The sequence below is a fragment of the Apteryx rowi genome, unplaced genomic scaffold, assembly GCF_003343035.1.
Source record: "Apteryx rowi isolate R43461 unplaced genomic scaffold, aptRow1 scaffold_524, whole genome shotgun sequence".
Taxonomy (NCBI): Eukaryota; Metazoa; Chordata; class Aves; order Apterygiformes; family Apterygidae; genus Apteryx; species Apteryx rowi.
The window spans coordinates 485597-508251 of NW_020450788.1; the positions used below are offsets into that span (position 1 = coordinate 485597).

General features: G+C 39.4%; 1 protein-coding gene across 6 annotated transcripts in view; it reads left to right on the forward strand.

Moving 5' to 3' along the window:
- ZPLD1 (zona pellucida like domain containing 1) overlaps nucleotides 1–5102 on the forward strand; it is a 79839-nt gene extending 74737 nt beyond the window's left edge. For all 6 annotated transcript variants that reach the window (XM_026080559.1, XM_026080561.1, XM_026080558.1 and 3 more), the window contains 2 exons: nucleotides 1237–1266; nucleotides 3244–5102. In XM_026080559.1, coding sequence (XP_025936344.1) covers nucleotides 1237–1266; nucleotides 3244–3419 — 206 coding nt within the window. In that variant the 3' untranslated portion in view covers nucleotides 3420–5102. The remainder of the gene's footprint in view (nucleotides 1–1236; nucleotides 1267–3243) is intronic.
- The last annotated feature ends 17553 nt before the right edge of the window (nucleotides 5103–22655 follow it).

Genomic DNA, 22655 nt, shown 5'->3' on the forward strand with positions numbered 1-22655 from the left:
TGCACGGAGGTAGTTATGCTATTTTTCAAGGCCAACTGTGGTCCAGTTTCAGTACAGCTACATTTGTACAGAGCTGATAAGGCCTGCTCCACCTGACTGGCCATAGTACATCCTCCAGTACCAAGACATGTGGCTGCATTTGTATGAATGTGCAGCCCTTCACTTTCCTCATTTAGATTGGTGTTGCATCACTCCCAGGGCTGGTCCCATGCATTTCAACGTGTCTGCAGAGGCACCTCGAGTTAGCCAGCTTTTCCCATTATTCTGGTCACCAGTTGTTCTGGTAACAAAACTGTTTATGTAATTATCTTGATAAGAACTGAGTAATGCTACTACAAATGACCAAGTCCTCCTGTGTATTTCTGAGCTCTTGTTTCTAACACTGTTCTTTTCAGAGAAACATTATTCTTGCTTGTTAATCTAAAATAAGTCTTTGCAGGAGAAATACACAGAAGAAAATGTTTTAGTCTCTGGGTATGGAAACAAAGCAGGTACCTGCTTGTGAAGGTGAAATTGTATAGCTTTTAATGGATGCCTCTCTTAAAAATATAAGACAGCTGCTCAAAATAAATGTATATGTGAGCTATGCTTAGGATTTGAACACAAAAAAAAGCAAAAAAAATGACAAGAAGTATAGTTTTGAGATGGAAAATGGTAAGTAAGCAAAAACTGAGGACAAAATAAAAGTGTGTCCCTGAATATAATGTCACTTTATTACTGTCAAGAGAAAGTTGTGCATGGAGAAAGGGCATTTTTGTAATCATTTTTTGTCACTAATGTATTTTTCCTTGAAACCTTGGATTAAAATATTTTGTCCATATAGATCCTCCTGTAATACAGTTATCAGTGAAGGAACTTGCATATAATATCATACTTATGATTGCATTTTTATTAAAAGGGACAGAATAGAATTGGGAACCTTTTCAAGTAAATGGTTCCTGTACTAAGTGTGTGTGTGTGTGTGTGTGTGTGTGTTGGGGTGGGAGGGAGAGTTGCCTCAGAATACTAAGTAGCTTTATATTGGTGTGCTCCCATTAAAAATGAGGAAACTTCTTGTAATTAATGTTGCTGTCCTGATTCTGCCAGACACATTAACAGCTACTAGTCAATGTTGCAAATATAGCTGATACGTTTTGAAAATAAAGCTAGGACTACTGGCTTCTGTGTTCCAGGTGGGGAAGAGATAGGCACAGGTGTTTGTAAAATATAATGCACCCATTTTTATATTTTATACAGATGAGACACCAACCAACAATTCACAGCTTGGTAAGTTAATCAGAATTCCAAGAAATACAAAAGAGAGGGTTTATATGAGTGCAACAGAACTGGGTAGGTAAACCATTCAGACTCAGTATGCACTGAGCTGGAATGTTTTTTCTTTTTGGCTTGTTTTTGTCATTTAAATGAGTACATACTGACATGCTATAAAGAAAGCAATTGGTAAATCTGGAATGCTCAGTTTAATTTGTGTACCTGGCCCCACCAACATAGTGATTTCTAATCCCTACAATGGAATTGAAATGAAAATCCACTACTGTGACATATGAGTGTGAGGGAACATTGCAGCTGCCAGAAGCAAAATCACAGATATAAGCAGTAAAATCTGCTCATGCAACAGAAGAGTTGAACAGCAAAATGGTAATTATGGTGCAGTCCAGCTCATTTCACATCTCAAAATCAAAAGAGCCTGCTTCAGCTCCTGTTTTCTTGGCATTTAACCACATGAACAGCCTATGGAGAACTCACTATCTCTGCTAGGTTGATGAAGGAGATAGGCTGCAAGGGAGATCAGGTCTCTGAAGTTTAGGGTGGTTCTCCATTGGTCACCTGGAGGACTTGGTTTCAGCCTCTCTGTTACTGTTCTCTGCTATTAAAGATCAGTAGCTAATGGCTAGGAAGGGATGTTCAGATTTAGGTAAGCAGGGGTGAGGTCCTTTGGGCCATCTCACCTCTTGCTTGCTCAAAGCGGGACCCACTGGCACAAGCAACCTACCTTGTCCTCAGAGCTCAAGTAGCTATCTGTTCCCTTCTCAGTCAACTGGTTAGACCCAATAGAAGCAGCTACCTCTCCTTTCTGCCATGAAAACAAAGTTCTCCCTGTGATAAACTGTTTCCTGGTGTATTCCCTACCCATGGTATGATTAGGTATCAAAAAAAAAAAAAGTAAAATTCTTCCCCAGTTGCTACACACGTTTTGCTGTGATTATGGCTGCTACCTTTCATTCCCATGAAGTGTGAGCTGCATCCCTCTTCTTCCTTCCCACAGCAACAGCCTGTTGCAGTCCCAGTGGGGAGTGCAGAGGTAGAGCAAAGTAGGACTACTACTGTTGTGGAGAGAAGATTGACAAGTGAGGTCAGAAGGTAGCAGAGAGTGGAGAAGGGGAGGGCCACCTGATTACAGAACTGTTTTTTCTGCTTTGAGAGAGGATGGAGGGATTGGTGGTGTGAAGGCAGGGGGCAGGAGTTTGGTTCTGGGAGCAGTCTTGTTCCTCCGTAGCAGCTGCTTTGTCATTTCATCTCACTCTCTGGCACTGGTAATGGTAAATACAGCTCTTTTAGGCAGAAATACATACTGGTGCATTGGGTGGCGCCTATGGCTTGAATGGGTCTTTGTGTTTTCTACTGAAAAAAATGGTACAGGTTAGATGAATGTGTTCCAGTACTGGGTTTGGCCCACAGACAGCAAGTTGAACCACACTAGACCGTAAATGCATATGTTACTACTTTTTCTGTATAAGACCTGATAAACATGTTAAGGAGCCTTCTGTCAAGTGGCACAGAAAAGCCTAGAGTAGATCAGAAATCTGATGCTGGATATGCCCACTAAGGATTTTTATACCCTTTAGACTGAGATGTGGCTAAGCAGGATATCACGGAAAAAAATCCTTTCTTTAACTTGTAGGCCACAAGTCTTTTTACCTCTGCCTTGATAGTTTTTGGACAGTGATAAGTCTTGCCTTAAACAGCACATGTCAAGATCAGTCACCAAGCATGAGGGATTATGCCTTAGTAGTACCCTTACTGTCTTTATCCCCAGCATGATGGGGTATTGAAAGAACGAATAGCTGTTTTCTCAGTTTACTTAGTATTATCCAAGTATGCAGGTATTCACTTTGCAGTTCAATTTTGTTCCTACTTGTAATTATTCTGTATATACCATATTGTAATGGGCAAACAGACATATTTGGCACTGCTGAAAGATTCTAACCAGACCCTACCTGTGCATTTTTGTTCTCCATGCAGCTCATCCAAATGGACCTCCTTTTCAGCTGAACTCGGTCACCAGCACACTGATTTCAAGTGTGGTCATCCTAGGAATCACAAGCATTTTCTTTTTCATATGTTCCTTAACTCTTCTGCGCAGAAAGTGGCCCAACACCTCAGTTTTGAATGGCATCCAAAATCCAGTTTTCAACTGAAAGTGGTGATTTACTTGCACATTGGGATTGCCTTTCTTGTCCATGAAATATACTTCCATTAAAAAATAACAACAAGGCAACATTCTGGCTATATCCAGCTTCTATTCCAGATATTCTTTATTTGTAGACTTGCTAGACATTATTGTATAGATAAGCAGCAGTGATATTGATAACAATTCTAGGAAATTATGAAAATCTCAATTGTTTGTGATCAGACTATATGACATGATGCCCTTGGGTGTATTGACAATAAAACTTCTGTCTCCAGCTTCTCAGGAGGTATTGAAGCTGAAGATGCTTAAGATGAGAACTTTTCCAAGTATGCCATTCTTATGCAAAACCTGATGCAGTCAGAAGCATTTATAAGTTCATACATGCTTACTAAGATAAAGGCCACTTCTATTTTGTCACATTTTGCACCACAAATTTGAAAAATGGCTGTGGCTCAAGAGGAACTTTTCTCCTCTATATTAGCTAAAAAGAACCACAGAAAAACTCAGAATAATGAGTGACTTTTGCTTATTACTCATTTGGAAATCTTTTCTTATGATATGTCTTCTACTGAATTCTGGTTATAGCCCATAGGGTATAGCAGAATTTGGCTGGCTATCCTTCTGAATCAAGTGGTTTAGGATAAATTGCACTTGGTCCCAGGGAACCATGCTGCAGTTCTTATTGAGGTGGAAAAACTCTTCCACCAAAATCATTGAGTGAGAATATGAATGAGAGCTTTAAACCTAATTAAGGTTCAGCATAAAGTTAGTTCTGCACACAGTCAAAACTACTGTAGCTTCCAGTTAAATTTTAACCCTGCAAATTCTTCTAAGGGGAAGAAAAGAGAAAGTGTCCCTTTTTTCTCCCCTCCTTGAACAAATAATACAAACAAATAATGACAAAACCTTCCTCGTTCAAAATTATTTTTGGAGCCCAATTCAGCAGTTAATTTGAGTAAAACTCACTGACATCCTAATTTGTAAAGGCCAGTTTTCTACATGAGTTTCACAGTTCTCAGATAAGGCTTTCCATTATCTACATGAAGAGTTGTAGATCAACGCTTCAGCAGATATTCCCCATGGAATATCTTCACTGCATGGATGAGGGGAAGAGGGCAGCTAGAAGAATAACAGGCTACAAGCATTACCATACCGTTGACTCTAGCTAATCTGATAAACCTCAGACTTACCTGAATCGAGTGTGAGTGACCATGTGCCTTCAAATAGGAGCAAAGGGTAGTGGTGTAGCTGCTTGGAATAGACAAAGAAGCTGGTACTAGGGAAGCCACAGTAGACGCAACATATATTAAGCTGGACTGGATAGACAGTTGGGATTTTGGTCACAAATTCAGCAGTTGATTCAGAATTCCATTTTCATGTACTGTACATATTGGTCTAGAAACACCTCATTGATATTTATCATTACCCTGTGTTAATCATGTCTGTGTTTTTGTTCATGTGATACAACTGGCTAATGATCAGGGCGCTTTGGCTCTCAAGACTAAAGATGAATACAAACTTGTTCTCAGTTTCCTCTGATCCCGAAAATGCTGTATAAAGGCCTGTTGTTCACAGAACGTCCACTGTGCTATAGTCTGGTACCCCTAACAACCAATACTGTGCCTGTTTTCCTCCAGTCTTAATACCTCAGAAACATTTTTTTGCACTTCAGGGTTTAGGTCTGATAACATGTAAAACCTGATTGTTTAATAAAATTATTTGAAACATTTCAGAATGGATGTTTTGTCTGAATTTTTTTTCCCTTTCAAATTATTGCAGTTTTGTATTTGCTTTCAGTGACCTCATCCTGCAAAGATGAAAACTGGACATGCTTATTTAAGTCACAATTTGGTAAGAGATTTCAATATCCAGGATGAATTAATATAAGTATAGCTTTACTGGTCTGGTCCTCAAAGGGTGGTGAAGAACTCTGGAGACTTGCATCAAGGTCTGGATATACAGAAATTCAGATAATCTGCTGTAACTTACTCATAAGGACAACTGCAGAAATTCCATAAATGTAATTTCCACTTCATAACCACTAACATTAGTTGAACGTTTCCAGTGATGGAGATGCCACTACCATGCTTAGTAAGCTGTCCCAGGAGTTGATTACTGTCTTTAGTACTTCACTAGTCTGTTTCTAACCTTGAAGGTGACCAGCTTAATTTTCCAGCCATTAGAAACTGTCATGCCTTTGTCTGCGAGACTGAAGGAGACCCCTTTTCTGACAGAAATCTCTGATTTGTTTCCACATAAAAGTGCTTAGACTGTGCTAATCCATGTGTTGCCCTTTTGATAATCTAAGTAGCTCATCTTCTCCTGCAAAGCATGTTTTCTCATCTTTTAAGTGGCCTCATATTTTGGTTAAGACCACAGGAAAAGAAAGGCGAATGCTGCTGTTGCAAAAAAAATTGAAAAACAAAAGCTATCATATATCATCATACCTGTCCTACTTCAAGTTCTGCTTATTTTCTGGAACAAGTCTGTTGCCTTTATATAGAGAAGTAATTTACAGTAATTAACAGAGACTTGTCTGTCAAACTTTTAGAGTCTTGGGTAGCCTGTTATTATTGGATAACAACTGAATTTTTATGTCCTATGCAAAATGTTTTTCCTGTGTTAAATTTTCAAAAGTGGTTTGTTGTGTGAAGAGCTAGAATAGATGTTGTTCTATGTCACTTGTGTAACTTTTCCTCAGGTGAAAATTGTATTAGGTACAAAAGAGTGATCCCACACCAATTAAATTAGTGAATAGGGTTCCTACAGTTAGCTGTAGGAGCCATGACTGAGCTTGCTATGGATTGAATATCTTTGTCTTGATCATTTGTTAAATGAGATAAATATTTGTTCCTCCCTGGCAAAGCAAATGTGGAGATCCACAGGGAGAAAGTGATATGTAGAAAATAGGCTTATTCATTCACAGATTTGGCATGGAAATGCTTTAGGAATGCTTTTTAGGGGAAGCGAAAACTTAAGCCTGGATGCCTGAATATTTCTAGCAGAGAGAGGAGTATTTGTGAAAACATCCTTATTCTAGTTTGTTTGAAAGAAGCATACAGATATTTGGGAACTCATGGAGGCCGTAACTCATGACCTCACCCCTATGACCTGTTTCCAGAAATAGGTTAAGTTAGGTGTGGGATGAAAGTGCGTAAAGGCTGCACGCTACTTTTTGAACGGCAGAACCTTAGGTCAGAGGGAAGGGGAGATGGCTTGAAAGCAGAAGTTGCATACAGTGGGAAGAGACTCCTGGAACTTGAGATACCAAGTTTTAAATGGAACAGTGAATTAAAAAGATGCTTTGTACTATGGGCGAAGGAACTCTAGTCAAATACACAATGGGTGTCTCATAGGTTTTAAGTGAAACTAAAGTACTAAAAAAAATACTGGCTTTACTAATAAAACCAATCTATTGAGGTGGCCATTACCTATGTTTAAAAACTATGTTTGCGCATAGTGTGCTTTAAAGTTCTCAGGTCAGTGAACCAAACTGAGGGACAGGCAGAAAAGAAACCAAACATGACTCTAAGCTTAGGTCTAAATCCAAGAGAACTTAACAAATCTATAAAAGAGATGAAAACACTTTGTTGGCTCCTGTCTTTGGAAGAAATAAATAGCATATCCAGCTGGAGCTAAACACACCAGTGTTTCGGATAAATTGAGCTGATACTTGGCAAATAGGTCTTGGCAAGGGGAGCTGAAAGTAAATCACATTTCCCACTTCATTTGGCAGGTAATGTTTCTTACTCTTACCTTTTGATATCTCTTAGGCTCCACAAATATTCAATAAGAAGCAGCCTTGGCTAGTTAAGCTACTCATCTCTTCATCTGGAGGAGGGACAAACAGGAGTATCGTGATAAACTGGGAAATGTTCCAAGGGTGGCAAATAAATCCTTCCTCAGGTTACACCCAATTTTTATTTCAGTGCTATTTGGACCTTTCAGGTGCTTTTCAGGCAGAAACACAAGCTTTTTTTTCTAGTAATGTGATGGATGAGGAAGGGAGAGCAGAGAACAGCTTTACAGATTCATTAGTAGCTGGACTGGCACACTTTTGGGCTTCATGGCATAGTGTGGAAAGTACTTTGTGCTAAACCAGGACCAACACCAGTCCTTGTGACCAAGAAATACCACTTAATAATGGCTCAAATGTTTTGCAAGTTAACTTGCAATCTCCTGATAAAAGGAGAAATCTTCAGTGCTTTGGGTTGACAAGATTGTTGGTGTTCTAGATATACAGTATCCTAGCATGAGCAGACATCAAACTCTGTATACATCCTGAACTGGCATATTTATGTTTAAAACCGAGGTCTCTGAGGTGCATTTATCAAATATGCTTATTTTGCATAAACATGAAAAAGGTTTGCTTCAGCATATTTTCAACCAATTTCCCTGGAATGGAGAATGAATCAGGAGAGGCTGTGTGTTCCTGCCAGCAATGTACTAAATAATCTCCTGTCAACATGAAGAGGCTGAATGATGTCCATTGCAACTACACTTCAGAATGGGTAAGGCAAAATCTGCTTGCTTTTGTGTTTTCCCCTGAGCACTTTTATCCTGTCTCCTAATTCAAGTTGAGGTCTGCCTCCATTTAGTCAGTTTTATTATTTTTAGCAGGTGGTAACATCTGTCTGCTCAGCAGCTGCTTTGAGGGACAGGCATAAGTGGTTTTTTTGCTTGTTTGTTTTTTAAGTTGTTCAGAAAACTAAGAATTTTTACCGTAATGAGGGGAATTCAGTGAACTGTACTCATCAGTGTCATCACAGGTTACTTTATATAGCAGATATTCCTGATTTTTTTTTTTTCTTCTCTCCAAATAGTAGTGAATAAAAATAATGATCCTGTTAATTCAAAAATTAATGGCAAATGAATAGAAAGGCAAAAATTCAGTGTGGGCTTTGGACAGGATGATGTGTTTGGAGCATCAGTGACCATGACTTAGTTAAATTCAGACTTGGAAATATAGCACACTTGGAATTATATTGGGTATTATGGCAAAACGCAAGTGCATACGTTCACCATGTATGTATTGTACATGGGCTTGCATTGTTTCTGGAGGGAGTGACTTGTCTGGAGGTAAGTACTTGCAGTATCTCATTTGCAGAGTCAAACCCTGCTTATGGATGTCAGGGGCTGTGCAGCTGAGTCAATGTCATGTGATGGAGTAATGCCTACAGGGATTCACCTCCCCTCCAAACACGTACCAGTTGGTTGCACATTGCCATCACAACACTGTAACTAATAGGAAGTGAGGCAGAAGTACAGCCAGAAGCACAAAATGGGCGAACAGGAATTAAATGGGCATTCCCTGTTTGGACAACTGCTCCCAAACTCATCTTTGTTTCTTGGGGCTCTTCTAGGACCTTTCCTGAGCCCTACTAGGCTTCTTTCCCTCATAGGGCAAGTGATCCAGCCTCTGACATTCATTGTGGCCCTATGCTGGACTCACTCCAGTTTATCCATGTCTTCCTTGTACTGGGGGGCCCAAAACTGGACACAGTATTCTAGATGTGGTCTAACAAGGGCTGAGTAGAGGGAGATAATCACTTCCCTTGAAATAATGTCTGTGCTCCTTTTAATACAGCCTACGTCACTGGTGACCTTCTTTGTTGTCAGGGCCCACTACTGGCTTCTGTACACCATGCTGTCTACCAAGATGCACAGGTCTTTTTCAGCAGAGTTGCTCCCCAGTCAATCAGTCCGCAGCCTGTATTGTTGCAAGGGGTTATTCCCACCCAGGTGTAGGACTGCAGTTGTTCTTGTTGAATTTCATAAAGTTACTATTGGCCCATTCTGCCAGCCTGTTTAGATCCTTCTAAATAGCAGCCCTTCCACTAAGCGCATTGATTCATCCTACCAGTCTGGTGTCACTTGCAAGCTTGACGAGAGTGCACTCTGTCATAGCCTCCAGGTCAGTGATGATGATGTTAAACAGAACAGGTCTCAGGACAGACCCCTGTGGCACTCCACTTGTTGCCAGCATCCAGGCAGAGTGTGACCCATTAATCACTGCTCTCTAAGCCTGATCATCCAACCAAATTTTTACTGACCTAATTGTCCATCTATCCAGACAATAACATTCTAATTTGTGTAGAAGAATACTGTGGGAAGCAGTGTTGAAAACCTTGTTAAAGTTGAGGTAAATGATGTCTGCTCTGCACTTGACCACAAATCCAGTCATTTCATCATAGAAAACAGGTTAGTCGGGTATGGTTTACCCGTGGTAAATCCATGCTGACTTTTCCCAGTCACCTTCTCCTTCATGTACCCAGAAATGTGTTCCAAGAGGACTTGCTCCATGATTTTACTCCATGATTGCTCCAAGTGCTAAAGAGCCCTTGGGATTTAACCCATGAGGCCTTAGTGTTGCCACCTCCAAGTGGCTGTGAAACTCACTGTTGAAATCTGTTTCCCATCCACCAGTGGCAGTAGTGGCCTGCAGTTGCTACCAATTCCTCTGTTTATTCAACTGGTAGAGATTGTTGCAGTGCACTTCAAAGTCCATGTCTTTCTGATGATCTATGATAGGGACAACAATGATGCCTCACTATGGAGATTTTTATTTGTTTATTTTTTTAATCAGGAAATTTATCACAAATCCGACATTGACAGAATGTTAATGTTGCAAAGTCAAGCACTAAAAAGTTAGGCTCAAGCATGGTGTATTTTCTTGGAAAGGCCTTTCTATTTTCCATGAAACCTCAGTGACTTGTTTTGCCAGGCACAGGATAACAGTGAGCTAGGATAGTTTCAAAGCAATGCATGAAAAGGAGGTTATTGTCTCATGGACCCCTCTTTCTTTTACTGAAGAAGTTATAGTATGTAGTGAATGCGGCAGGGAAGTGCTTTAAGAGAGGATAGTCATATAATTAAGGCAGCTGCTTCTGGTCTGCCAATTTAGACTGTGCTTCTGGGTCAGTCCCTGGTTGGACATAGCAGGGTTGTATTGGCAGATTGAACTGAGCCCAGACTGTGTGCCTTAGTTGTTCACCTTATCCACAAATCCAGTCTACTCAAGCCAAAGCCTTGGCCTCATTCCTGATACAGGTTTCCACCACTTTGCCTAACTGTTTGACCTTATTCTGACCCTACCTGCTGCTTTAGGACTCCCTGGCACTGTCTCTTGGCACTCCTCTATGCTGGCCCTTGACTATATTTCTCGCTGCTCCTTTGGGGGGTGGTGGTGGATGTCTGCCTTGCCTGGTTCCTGACCTAGGCCTGCCTTGACTGCAGCCTTTCTACTTCTAGCAGCCAGCCTGGCTTAACCATTAAGCATGACTGTCATCTAAGCTGCGACAGTGCAGCCCCTACTGAGTTTGTCTGATTCTGAATACAGCTGCCCTCCCTCCTTTGGTAGGGAACAGTTAAGCCAAACTTCTCAGGTGGATGCTGCTTTCTCAATTTCTGTTTACCTGGGATAAAACACAGGGGGCCAGAGTTACAGTAAAGAGAGTATATAGTGAGCAACAGTGTAGAGAATGAGTTCTTGTTTTGGTAAATGTCAAACCTATTGTTCCTCTAGGTAAGTCTTAAGCAAATAAATCTTGATGCTCAATACATTGAGCATGCACTGCTTCTACCATCATATTGGGAAGCAGAAATACTAGCAAGAAATGCTAAACAGCAGCAAAACCTTATGCTAATATGCTTGCATTTACTTCATAATTAAAGACTAAAAAAATCTGTGTCTTCAGTAGCTTTGCTGTTCTGTTCGGGACTGGAGTTGTACAAAAGGTCACTAATCTACTTTGATTTACGTGGACATGAAACCAACATGAAGGCCCTTTACATTTAATAAAATAAGGCAAGCAGGGTGCTTGCTTATGTATTTCCTCAGCTGTTTGTTCATATGATTTGTACAGGTTTGCTCTGATGCTGCAGAGGCTATTTGCTTTTCTTATTATTTTATAAGCTTTGCACAGGAAGAAATCTGAAGGGAGACTCTTACAACCTGTTTCTTGTTTCTGTTTCTGTGTCTGACTTAGTTAATTCTGCTTATAGGTGTGTTGCGGCTGCCAATCATCTCTTTTAAGGTGGGTATGGAGATCGCATGTCTTTGCCTGGCTGCAGACAAAGAAGCTGAGCTTTGCTGTTGTTTATGTTGTCATAAAACAACTTCCCCCTGTGAGAAATGTGACTGTATGATTATAAGGGTGTGAATATACAGCAGAATAGATTATGGTATCTATGTATGCTGATTCAATGCGGTAAAAACAGTCCAGCCTCTCAAGCAGTTGCCTCACAAATGGTTCCCATTTGAATTGCTGAATGAAACGTTGAAGTGGTCTTATTTTATAGAGAGGTGTAAATTCTGTGATGTAAGTTGCATGTTTCCTTTTTTTCCTCTTTCTTTTCATTCTTTTAATGGTTCTGTTTCCTCTGAAATTTTAGTTTCCAATGTCAGAAGCTCTCTGAAGCCTCTTTCCTTCTGTAATATTCACTTTTTCAAGATCTTCCTCAGCATTGCTAAAAGAGTCCTTCACCTTCTAATTTCTGCTATAACTCACTGGTGTCTGTATTATAGATCTAGTGCTTCTGCTGTTTTGAAAATGCTAGGGACAGTAGGAAAGGCATTTAAGGAGGAAAATAATAAACAGCAAGCTGATTTTTCTTCCTTTGATTTTTGCGAGATGTGCTTGGCTCTGTGTTTGCTAAGATGTAGCAATGAAAACCAGGGTCTGCTTATAAAAGCAAGGTAGTCTTTGGAAGGTTTTTCTGTGAAAATTATCTGTATATCCTCCTGTCCTGGCTGAAACATCTCTTATCTTCCTAGACTTTAAGAAATGTTTTAGAACTTAATCTATCTTCATTTCACTGTAATTTGGTGACTTAGCTGGTCATGGTTTGCTTCAATGAAATGTAATTCTAGAGTATTAGCATACAGAGAACACATGAACTATTAAGATTATAAGAAGAGCTTAGAAAGTCATTGTTTGTTGTTCTAATTTTATTCATTCTGTCATTTGAAAATCCGCAATACTTTAAAATCAGCGAGAGAGAAGGATGTTTCACTGGGCATGGACACAGTCTGGGGAGATAGGAAGATAATCTCATTTAAAAAAATGTATTCTTTCTCCTGATAGCTGACCACCTCCCAGACTTTGGGAGGGTCTTGCATGCTGTCTTTCCATAGAAGTGGAGTCATGCTGGGAGTGAGTTCCCTCTAGTGCTGTTATGTGTCTATGAAATAAAACACACTTCTTAAAATTGTGTGTCATTTTAAGGTAATTCTGCCTCATTTTAAGATAAGTGTATTTAGAGGTGGTAGAAGGTGGGAGAAGGTGGTTGGGTTTGATACTGTTTGGGTTTGATTAGTACCTAAAAGTGAAGGTTGGGAAGATGAGTTGTTAGCTAGGACTCGCACGTCTCCTTGATAACACGATAAGGGGACTGGTTACATGCTGTGTCCTACTCCCTTGAAACAAGCCTGTACAATCCTCAGATAAAAGATTATTTATTTATGGTGAAGCATATCACTGCTTGTGTAAGTGACTGTGAGACAAGCTAAGGTACAAAGTTGCAATTTGTGAGCTACACTGTGATAATGCCCACATTCACTAGCTTTCATTGTTGGGTAAGACACTTGATGTGGGGTAACTATCAAAATACTATAAATCCATGCCCTACTTTATAGCCTAACTTGTTCATGGATCATGATGAGGACAACTGCGTGCTTTTTAGAATGCATGCTGCCTGCCTCCTCCTACGCTGGAGCAGTACTAGTGGTACTCCCCCAAAGGGAGTAAATATTCAACAGTGTGAGCCAGATAATGGCATAAAAGCAGGAAGGAGCCAGAAATAAGTCCAATGACCAAGAGTAAAAAGAGGTTTTGCAAGGAAAAGTTGAAAATGGATCAGGCCTAGAATCTTTTTCTTAATCCAGACTGGAATTGCTTTAAGCACGTATTGCAGCACCTTCCTGAATGGACACATCAACAAGCTAGATTATAGATAGGGACAGCAGTGCTCTGAAGGTGTTTTTTTTTTTTTTTTTTTTTAAGTGATTAGGGAGTAAAGTATAACAGCAGTGAACTAGCAAATAGTATGATTGATATACAGCTACAATCATCTTGTTAGCGGTTGTACTATTTTGTTTCTGAACCAGCATGTTTCCAGATCAATATAAATCAGCATGAGGGAATTCTAAGTTGCTGCTATTGTAAGTTAATGTTAGTAAATTTACTGAGGCATCATATAACGGGAATCATTAAGGTTAACATACTTAATGTCCTGGTGTCAGCAATGTAGATTTAAGCTCAGAAGCTGTTCATATTAGCACTGCTTATAGCATTGTTTATATCAGATGGTTGCTTATAATAGTGTTGGGGAAAATACTTGTTTTGCAGTTGTCACACTTCATATCTAGCAGTAGGGAGAAGAAACCATAGTGATATTAAAAATCAGCATAAAAAGATAAAATGTATGACATAGCAGGAATTCGTGTATCTGTGCATAAAAAGATGACCTACAATTCCTGATCTTATCTCTTTCCTTCTGTTGAAAGATGTGAAGCTGTTGTCCTTCAGTTTCTGATGACAGCTCAATACCTCTTTCCTACTGGGACCAGTGCGTCCCACGAATGGTGGGAGGATTCAGAGCCCTGCAGCCAGTATTATCCATCTTGGTATTTCATATCATGTCTGTCAATGATGAGAGTATTGAGCAAGGCCATTTCACATCACCCAGATGAGTTCTGAGAAAATGACTTTGTGCTGCAAAGCAGTATTGTGTTTTACTTTTATAATACTGTACATTGTACTGCAATATGATGAGATTCTTTTTTCTTATGATATGGCCACATTGTTTGTTTTTTCCATGGACAAAGGCCAAGCAAATGCCCTTTGTTACCTGTATAATAAACTCCTTGGTGATGGTGAGGAGGAATAAGTTGCTTTTTCAGGGGTACTAATAGAACATTTAAGAGGCAGCAGGAAGTGCAAAAATAATGTATTTCCTTTTATATTAAGCATTTTTATTCTCTGTAGGAAAAAAGGCAAACAAACTTGGGAAACAATCTGAACTTTTGAAGTAAACAGCACCCTTTTTGACTTAAAAGCTCTTAAGAGTCTATCTACACAGCTCAGGCCTGTCCTTCCAAAATTAGCCCTTGAGTAAACTGCTTCAAGGTGGGGATCCATCTGGCTTGGAGGAAAGGCAGGAAAGCCACTGGTGGAGGTGGAGCCCTTAAGAGCAACTGTCAAAGAAGTACCAAGAAGTGAAAAGGAAAGAAAAAAAAAATTACTCTTGTTTCAGTGATCTCCTTATCTAGGATCCTCAGGTTATGGCTCCCCTCTGCTTGCATGCAAGTATGGGTAATAAATAAATCATACATTGCAGTGAATGCTAATATGGTACTGAGGATGTTACTAGGCAATCAAGCCCAAGCAATCTTCTGCACTGTCATCTGAAAGAATCATATGTTTAAAAGCTGTAATTTTAGACTTTATAATATACCTATCGTAGCCAAGGCAGGTACGTATTCCTTGATAGATGTCAATCAATGAATACAGATTTATGATTAAGTAGACTTCTGGGTTTCTGTTTTGACCATCTGCTACAAATCTGTATGCCAAGTATATGCTTTGTATCTTTATTAATAGGAAAACATGACTTGTTGACATGCTTATGGGCAGAGTGCTCTGTGGTCTGTCTGAGCTGATTTTGTTCTCTTGATGGCAGGCTTTGTCTTGCTTTATTTCCTTCACAGTTAAGCAGTTAGATCTGGAAGTTGCCTTAGATCTGTCTTGCAGAACTCAGGTCTGACCATGTTTTTTCAGGTCAGGTATCCCACTTAAGGGCAAGTGGGATATAGCATCATCATTACATTAGTGTTGTTTTGGAGTTACCACCATACTGTAAGTTAAAAACAAAACTGCCAAAAATCTAGTAGTTCCAGTAGTGTTTGACTGTTTTGTTTCCGACTGGATTCCTATATCTATCCTTCATGTCTGCTGTTTTTTTTTTTTGCTTTAAGCTGTTGTGGGAATGAGACTCAGGACCTGAAGAGTTATCAAAAGAAGCAAAGAAAGCTCCTTCATTCTCAGAAGGCACCTCTGTACCCACTAAAAAGTTCAGTTAACTGTTTATGTATGAGATTTAAACAGCTTTGCTTTGCACTGCCTGATTTTTTTTTCAAATGATTTACTAAGCACCCAGACTCTAACTTCTAAGGAAGCTGAGGGAGATGACACCTCTGAATTGTCAGTTCAGTAATCCCCTAGTACTCAAATTAAAGGAATGGTCACTAAGGGTGACCTTTAGGTGCCTAAACATAGGTAACAGACACTTTAAAAATAAAGTGATGTGTTAGGCATGTTAGAGTATTCTGCCTGGTCTCTGGTTGTCATTCAAAGATGTCTCCTGTAGGTCTTGGTTGCACTAGTGTACTAGATGTCCATACTTAGGTGCCTGAACTGCTCCCCTGCTTTTCATCCCTCTGATTTTGGTTCAGTTGCTAAAGAGCAGCATAAGAAGGTACTGGGAGGACTGAGTTTCAGGTCAGTGGAGGATGCTGACACAATACTTACATTCATCCCTGAAAGGTCAAGAAGGCAGGCTGTATAGGAAAGGCTATTTATAGTGATGTCAGAAGAGACAGAAAACACTCATCATTTCCCTTGGAATAGAGAATGGGAGATAATTCAGTGTCAATAATGAAAAGCATTCCAACACTCCTCTTTTTCTAGCCTATTGTCATATTTATTCATTTCTGTGAGAGTTAGGAGGCTTTTGACCTCTTTATGCTGCCAGTCTACAGCCGTGTTATGGTGCAAATTCAGGAATAAGGAGTTATTTAACAAAGCAGAATGGCAAGGAGTTTTTGGTCAATTAAGAATAGCATTACTGCATATGCTCTAACACTCACAGTGAAATCACAGAATTTTCTGCTGTGTTATCCAGATACAGTTGTAGCAAAAAAGCTCACCAGATTAATCATTGGACTACATAGGGCAAGTAATGGCTAACCACTGAACCCCTTGGAATATAAGCATAGAGCCTCAGTGACTTCAGATAATAACCTGTGGTTTGTTTTTTGTTTCTTATGTAAATCTACCCTACCTACAAAGGCAGTAGATGACACATATGGGAACTTACCGTATTTCACATTTTTCTCATATTCTTGATGTCCTCTGTGAGAATGGCAGAGGGAAAACAGTGCACTCAGAGACCTATTAATATCTTCAGACATACTGTGCAAACCTTGAAACAACCTCTCTCTCTCCATACAAGGAGACAGGGATATTATTTTATTTGTAAGATGGTGGGAGGTGAAGATGTGGGAGAACAAAAAGCATCAGAACGATAGCATAGACTTAATCCATGCTTAGGAATAAAAGTGAGTGTATCATAAAAGGAAAAAGAAAATCATTTTATGGGTTAGTTAAGCCAACTAATCTCCCTAAACATTAAATGACATATGAATAACTCAGAAGTGTTATTTGAAGAAAGGTATCTTCCAAGTTGTGCTCCTTCTATTTCTTATAGCAATTATCTATCAGCAGATACTGGAAAGTCAGTATTGCTTTCGTGAGAAGCCATTGATGTTTCAGGAAGTTGCTGCCTTTTTTTTTTCTTTTTTTTTTTTTCCTCTTCTCTTCTTCCCTGTGCTAGAGAGATTCCTTTTATTAGCCAAGACCTAGTGGTGACTGATTCTTGGAAGGAAGGAGTGACATTTGAATAGTCAGAGCTGCAGTGACCTACTTCTCATAATAGCTTGATAAGAAGCTTCACAATGGACTGTTCTTCCAAACAGCTGTATTTTTCAAAAGCATTTGCTTCATGGGAATTTTAATCTCATCTCTGTCCCTTGGTAGCTAACTAAACATGTGAAAATATAAAGATTACCCAATAAGTGAATTTGCAAAACTGTTTTTGAAATGAGTTAAATGTTGCAGTAAGTGAGTCTTGACTAATATGTCAAAACTTGAAAAGTGCTATAATGTCACAGTACGTAAACTCTCATTTGGAGTGGAGCGTGTAGGGGTGATGGTGTGTGTCTGGGACTTGACGCATTGTTTTTACTCAGATTGCTTGTTTACCTCCATCTTCTGCCTCTTGTTTGGAAAAGTTCCTTAGCTGCCAGCACCACTCTTTCTGCCCTCCATGTTTCTCATTATCTTCTCTTTCATTTTCATATCCTTCTCTCCATTCCCTATTTTCTTCCTTTTCCTTCTCTATTATTTATTATGCCTTTGTGACTTCTGCAAATTTAGCATAAAGATGAATCCGTATACCTCTGCTGCTAACTTTAAATCATGTCTTAATTTTGAGATGAATAATTCATTCTAGCATTTTCTCTGATTAGCAAATAAACACACAACATAAAGTACAATACAACAATGTATTAAATAGTTTAAAAGGAAATTAAAAAAGGAAAACCAATGTGTATAAAATCTTGGCTTTCCCAACTTCATGATTTTGGGGGGGGAGGGTGTTAAATAATGGTAAATAGATCTTCATAAAGTTAACTTTTTAGTAGTTTAATTTTGAGGCTTTTTATGCTGATAACTTACTGCTATGTAACAAATTCACGAAAGGTTTAAGACAATGATCTTTTGGCTGCTTTTCAAATCAATAGGAATAAATGAGGCATTTCTACAGTTATTTTTTCATTGAAATAAAGCTACATTTCTCTTAGGATGATTTCATGAAAATAGGCTACTACAATTAGAAATAACTTAGGTTAGCAATGATCCATGTCACAAAAAAGAAAAACCTTTCCCTCAAACAGACCAGACAAAATCCTTCTCCCCAATAGAAATACCCCCACAGAAAAAGATCTTTCTGTTTGTGCTTTTTCATTTGAATAGAGCAAAAATCGATTTGAAGTTAAAGCTTTTTTGTTTACAAAAAATCCACCCTCAGTGGAATCAAGTTAACTAATGGAAAAGCTATTTTTCTGCCAAGAGGCTGCATCATTAAACTGGGAATTAGACAAATGAGATCCTAATGTGTTTTAATAAAAACAATGTATTTTCCCCCTCATTCTAAAACCATGTGGTCATGCATTTTTTTTGGTACTTTAACCAACATCCACATAGCTGGTAGCCATAATTTCTCACCTTATGACTCCTTATGACACTTATACTTAGAGCAGACTGCATTACAAGAATGTAGATATATTCTGAGTGCATGAAATATTTTGTACAAATTCTAGAACTGTGTTCAGGAAACATGAAAATAATTTTGAATGGTTCTTCAACCATTGAAAATATGTATCTGTTATGCACTTTATGCGTATTATGTGTACCTTGCTGTTCTGCATTTTTCTATTAAAAATGTGCGGTTCTATTTTGAAAAGTAATGGCAATGTGTAAAACAGCATTTCTCTACTTAACTGTTCTGGTCCTTGAGTGTACTTAGCCATGCCTATTTCCTTTCATGAGTAAAACTGAGTTTTATTACTTTCATTTCTTTTACTTGCTGTTAACATTGCAGAAAAAAAACCCCTGAATGCTGAGCCAGTTTCTTTTCTCACTCTTACACCACTGGTTCAAGCAATTTTATTGAATTCAGTTTTCAGAATCCATGCTGACAATGCATTAACTAAAAAAAAACTTGCTCGGCTTTTCAGCATTGAATTGGATTTGTATAGCTACCAGCTGGAAACTGTGAAGGGTAGGGGAGTACTGGTGAAAGGGGATCTCTCCTGTCATGTAAGGTCATATTTAATTTTTGAATCATATTTAAATGTGAATGCTTCCTACCTCACTTTCACAAAAGCCCTTCTCAGTTTTCCTGTCTGCATGAGTGAGGTGACAATCCACACTTCCTAGCTGTGCTAATTCTCTTACATGATCCTTTTTACCTGTTTGAAATTTCCTGCCATTTGATTTCCATTGCTTAATCAAGTCAGTTGTTTTGATGTCCTTGCTGGATTTTTGTTTTTCCTTTTTAACATGCTTTTTTCTAATACACACAGCTCAAATAAACTGCTGGGGATTTGCTTACTTCTATGACTTTACTAGTGTTTCATGCAGGATTTTGAAACTGGAAAGCTTTCAAGTAGAAAAACAGTCTACTCACTGATAGGGCGACACGGGTATTGGCCCCATTAAACACAGTACAAGAAATGACAGTGGATTTTTAATTCCTTTTGCAAATCTGAGTGGAGTTGGTTTTCCACTGAGAGGAAGATTTTTTTTAAAATTTGCTGAATGTAAAGTGAGAAAACATTGTACAATGGGAGTTTTGCCACTATTGTTTCCCATTTCTTGTTCCCTGTTTTCTGGCCTTTGGATAACACTGTAATGTGAGCCTTAGGAGTACTCTGTGCACACTAGATGGAACACACCACAAATTTGTTGTCTGGTAACCTTTCCTTCCCATTCCCGTAATACGCAGCCCCTGAGCAGAAATGGCAACCGTGAGCGCTTGGCTGTCAGCCCACTTCTCTGGGCTATGGCAGGGAGGTACTGGTGTAGCCGGCAGCTCCTTCCTGAGCAGGCTTGTTCTTTGCCGGTAGTTGCTGTGAGGGAAAGCAGTAAGACTGCGCCTTCCAAACCCCCTGCTCGTCTCTGTCAGAAGGGGCTGCTAAAGAAGCCTGAGCTATGACGGCATGCTTCTTGGAGGGCCGTGTCCATGCTCTTCATTGCCAACATGGCTAGGATTTGGGCCGCAAACAAGCAAAGCGCGCTAGTTGAATGGATATGAATTGGTCACGTTGACAGGATTGGTCGTGTAAAGGCAGGTGGTGAATCTAATGCTGGTCTCTCAAATCTTTGTCTCAGCTTCTGTTTTTTTTAATGGGGACAGTTGTGTTACTCTATATGATGATGAGAGGAGGTGATGAATAAAAGCTGAGCAGGATTTTAGGTTTTGGAAGGAAAAAGGAAAAATGCTAATGTTTTGCCTGTAGTCCTACTGTTAATATGTATGGACTTGAGTTCAGGTAGTATTGGTAGGCAAGTGCAGGTATGAACTCCACTGAAGAGAAGTATTTCCCTTTATTTATTGCAAGGCAAAAATCAAAGGTCAAATGTACATTCAAATCACTGCTTGTAAGTGTAATTGAAACACTGAGTATAGCCTTCAGCTGGGCCCAGGGAGTGTATGTGAATAGAGGCAAAACGCAAAGATGAATTTTAAACCTTTTACTCCCCATTTCGTCCTGCTCATGGGGGCCGTGAAGGTCAAAAGCAGCCTGAGACTACGGTAGAGTTGCCTCAGGGCTGCCCACACTTTTCCCACTTGTTGGGACTACCAGTGCTGCAGATTCCATTACATCATCCCTAAAACAGGTAAGGTTTTGCGACTTCTGCGTGTACTGATTTCTTACTCGTGGAGTGTTGATAGGCTGGCGGACTCCTTTGATACTATTTGAAGTTCCTGTGCTTTTTTTAGGATCTTTGCCATCTTATTCCCCCAGTACTGCTGAGTTGTATAAACTCTAATAATATACTTTGCATGTAGAATTCTAGAGCTTTTCCTTTTGTGTCTTTTTGCATAGAGTCAGAAATGAAGTTCTTGGCTTGCTTTGTCTGTCATGCTTCATCTATCACGGAAGGAATAGAAAATGTTTCATGGTCTTAATTCAAACTAAATATAAGTGTGGAAATTGCCAGCTAATTACCATCAATATCAAGTCATTTTCTTCTATACAGTAGTCTTACTTATTATATGTTTACTGTACTCTTCTGGCCAGTGGTCATGATCAATACTCCTAATGGAAGAGGATGGAGAAAAGTCAGTCTGACTAGCAAAGCCCAGTCAGAATTACTGTAGTTAGGTCAGTCTAAGAAATATAATATGATGGTTTTGTCAGCTTTGTTATCCTGTCCTAGGTTCTCAGATACAAAACTGTCTGAGCATCTGAAGGCCTTTAACTTGTGAAATAGTGTAAGTATTTAAAATTGGTATAGTTGTCAAGATAGTGTTGTAATTCCTGTTTGATTTGCTGTCATCTTGTGTAGCCCTGAAGAGGAGGCTCTCTGTTCACTCCTAATCTTTACCTATGAACAGTTTTGCAGCTCGCTCTATGTTGCTATATGTCCATTGATACTTATTACTGTTAAAACCTCATTTCCTGTAGATGTATGATTAGTTGGGAATCTCAGACTTTGTTTAGAAAATTCATAATCTTCTTAGTGATAGAGAGAATTTTGAAAGTGTGATCCCTAAAAGCTTCAAGGCTGAAAGAAAGAATTTCAGAGATATTATTTTCAAAGTTTATGAAGTCTGATATCTGATGTAATTTTTTTTCCTGACTTGAGGCAGACATTACTGCCTTAAAGTGCCTGACCCAATCCCACTATGATGAAAAGATTGTTATTTTGCTGTACTAGCAAAAACTGAATCTGCATTTTTGATGCAACATGGTCGTCTGCTGCTGTCATGGAACTACATGATCGTGTACCATTGTGGTACCCTCTCTGCTGGTTGCTTTTCACTAATTGTGCTGGTTTGGGGAAACAATGCCTTCATAAGGGTAGACCCTGCGACTGAGGCAAGATGTGTTCTGTTCTACTTAAGACTTTACGCTGTAATAAATATTGTGAGATATATCCATTTAATCATTAATTTGGTGAATCTTGACACTTCTGCTTTCTCAATAGTCCAACAAATTCTTTTTTTCACCATGTTTTCTGGCAACATGACTCATGAGCTAGAATAGATTTTGTGAAAAGACAAAGTGAAATTCTGAACTTCGTTCACTGAGTTCATAAGCAGCTTTTGTAGTAATTGGTCCTAGCAGAAATTATTCAGGGTCCTTCTGACTGTTCAGTAGAAGGCTTGATTTGGAAAAGGGGTCAGATGTGGGTTTTCCTTTTGTTTAACCACATGCATAATGGAAACAATGCTCCCCTATATTTTGATACGTGGCTCATACTCTTTTCTGTGAGCTTGGTCTGCTGTGCCCAGAGTCTAGTTCATTTAAGAAGGTTTCATGTGCAAAGCAAACTAAAGCCTGAATTATTTTAACCCAAGATGTTCAGAAGAACTTAGTGAAGTACGTGCCTGGAAACTTAGCTGCATTTCGGTGAGGTCTGGGCACCTACTTAAGGCATGTCCATACAGCTGCTGAGAGCAGCAGGTCGTAGAAGGAGGGCCAGTCCGGGAACCATTTAGTTACAGGAGGATAGCAAATAAATTCTGTTTAAAGATATGTCCCACTCAGGCACAGCCCCATAGCAAATTGTCTAAATGGTTTCCAGAGCATGGCTGCGTCCCACAGCCTTGGAGCCCAGGCAAAGGCATCCCTGAGCACTGTGCAGCTGCCAATACAGTCGCATCCTCCAGC